Source organism: Sinocyclocheilus anshuiensis, unplaced genomic scaffold (genome assembly GCF_001515605.1).
Source record: "Sinocyclocheilus anshuiensis isolate Anshui unplaced genomic scaffold, SAMN03320099.WGS_v1.1 scaffold3625, whole genome shotgun sequence".
Lineage (NCBI taxonomy): Eukaryota > Metazoa > Chordata > Actinopteri > Cypriniformes > Cyprinidae > Sinocyclocheilus > Sinocyclocheilus anshuiensis.
Window position 1 is genome coordinate 8,903 of NW_015556028.1, and position 1,001 is coordinate 9,903.

Consider the following 1,001-nt stretch of genomic DNA (forward strand, 5'->3'; position numbering starts at 1 on the left):
TAAGGGGGTCTGAATACTTTCCGTACCCACTGTATATATATATATATATATATATAAAACACATTACACAATCTGTTCCAAACAGAGACAGAGAGTGTTGCAGCAGGTCCAATACGAGCTCCCACTGCAGCGGCTTCTGTTGTTACTGAGTCTCAGGATGAATGTAAACGTAAGTCATTCATCATTCATGATTATTATTTTTCTTCAGTCCTGTTGTCCATTATAGTGGACATGAAAACATCTAATAAAAAAAATTAGTTCGCACAAACCTTGTTTTTTAGACTTATTTCTATATTGGAGAAGAGTAAATATCAAGTGGATAAAAAAAATTTTGTTCAGTGAAAAAAATTCAGATCTGAAGGGGTCAAGGGCCTTATAGGTAAGTAATAATATTTTGTAACTGATACGGAACTTAATAGGTAGCCACTGCAGAGACTGTAAAATTGGGGTAATATGATCATATTTTCTTGACCTGGTAAGGACTCTAGCCGCTGCATTTTCCTAATGTATCATTTGTATTATCAACATGAATGTTAAAATCATGTTGACAATTAAAAAAAAAAAAAAAAAAGTAAAAATGATGATGCATTCAAGGTACAATCGATAGAGATTAAAAACACACACACACACACAAAAAAAAAATAATATATATATATATATATATATAGTTATAGCAGTCATTCATTTTGATTTAGCCAGACATGATTTGAAGCACAGACAATTTGTCTTAACAGGGGATTTGATTTAGTTACTCTGTGTATCCTCAGTCCTTCGTTCCTGTGTTCCTAGTGTGTGCAACGTGACAGAACGGTTGACCAAAACAGTAAGCGGCGCAACTTTTCCCGTGTTTTGTTTTCGTTTTTGAACAGTCTTTTGTTTTCCTTTTTCCCCTGTTTGTTCTCCGCGGTACGAAGACCGCCCTGCTGTGAAGCGTGCCGGCCGCGCCGTTGTCATGCCCGCCAGCTGCGGCTCACCTCAGCCCACTGGCCGCGCCGACGACA

The 1,001-nt window shown here is 37.5% G+C and overlaps 1 protein-coding gene across 1 annotated transcript in view; it reads left to right on the plus strand.

The window, feature by feature from the left end:
• The window catches only part of LOC107676150 (uncharacterized), a 6,100-nt gene that overhangs the window by 3,068 nt on the left and 2,031 nt on the right, over nt 1–1,001 (plus strand). The window contains exon 3 of the mRNA XM_016470671.1: nt 86–169. Coding sequence (XP_016326157.1) covers nt 86–169 — 84 coding nt within the window. The remainder of the gene's footprint in view (nt 1–85; nt 170–1,001) is intronic.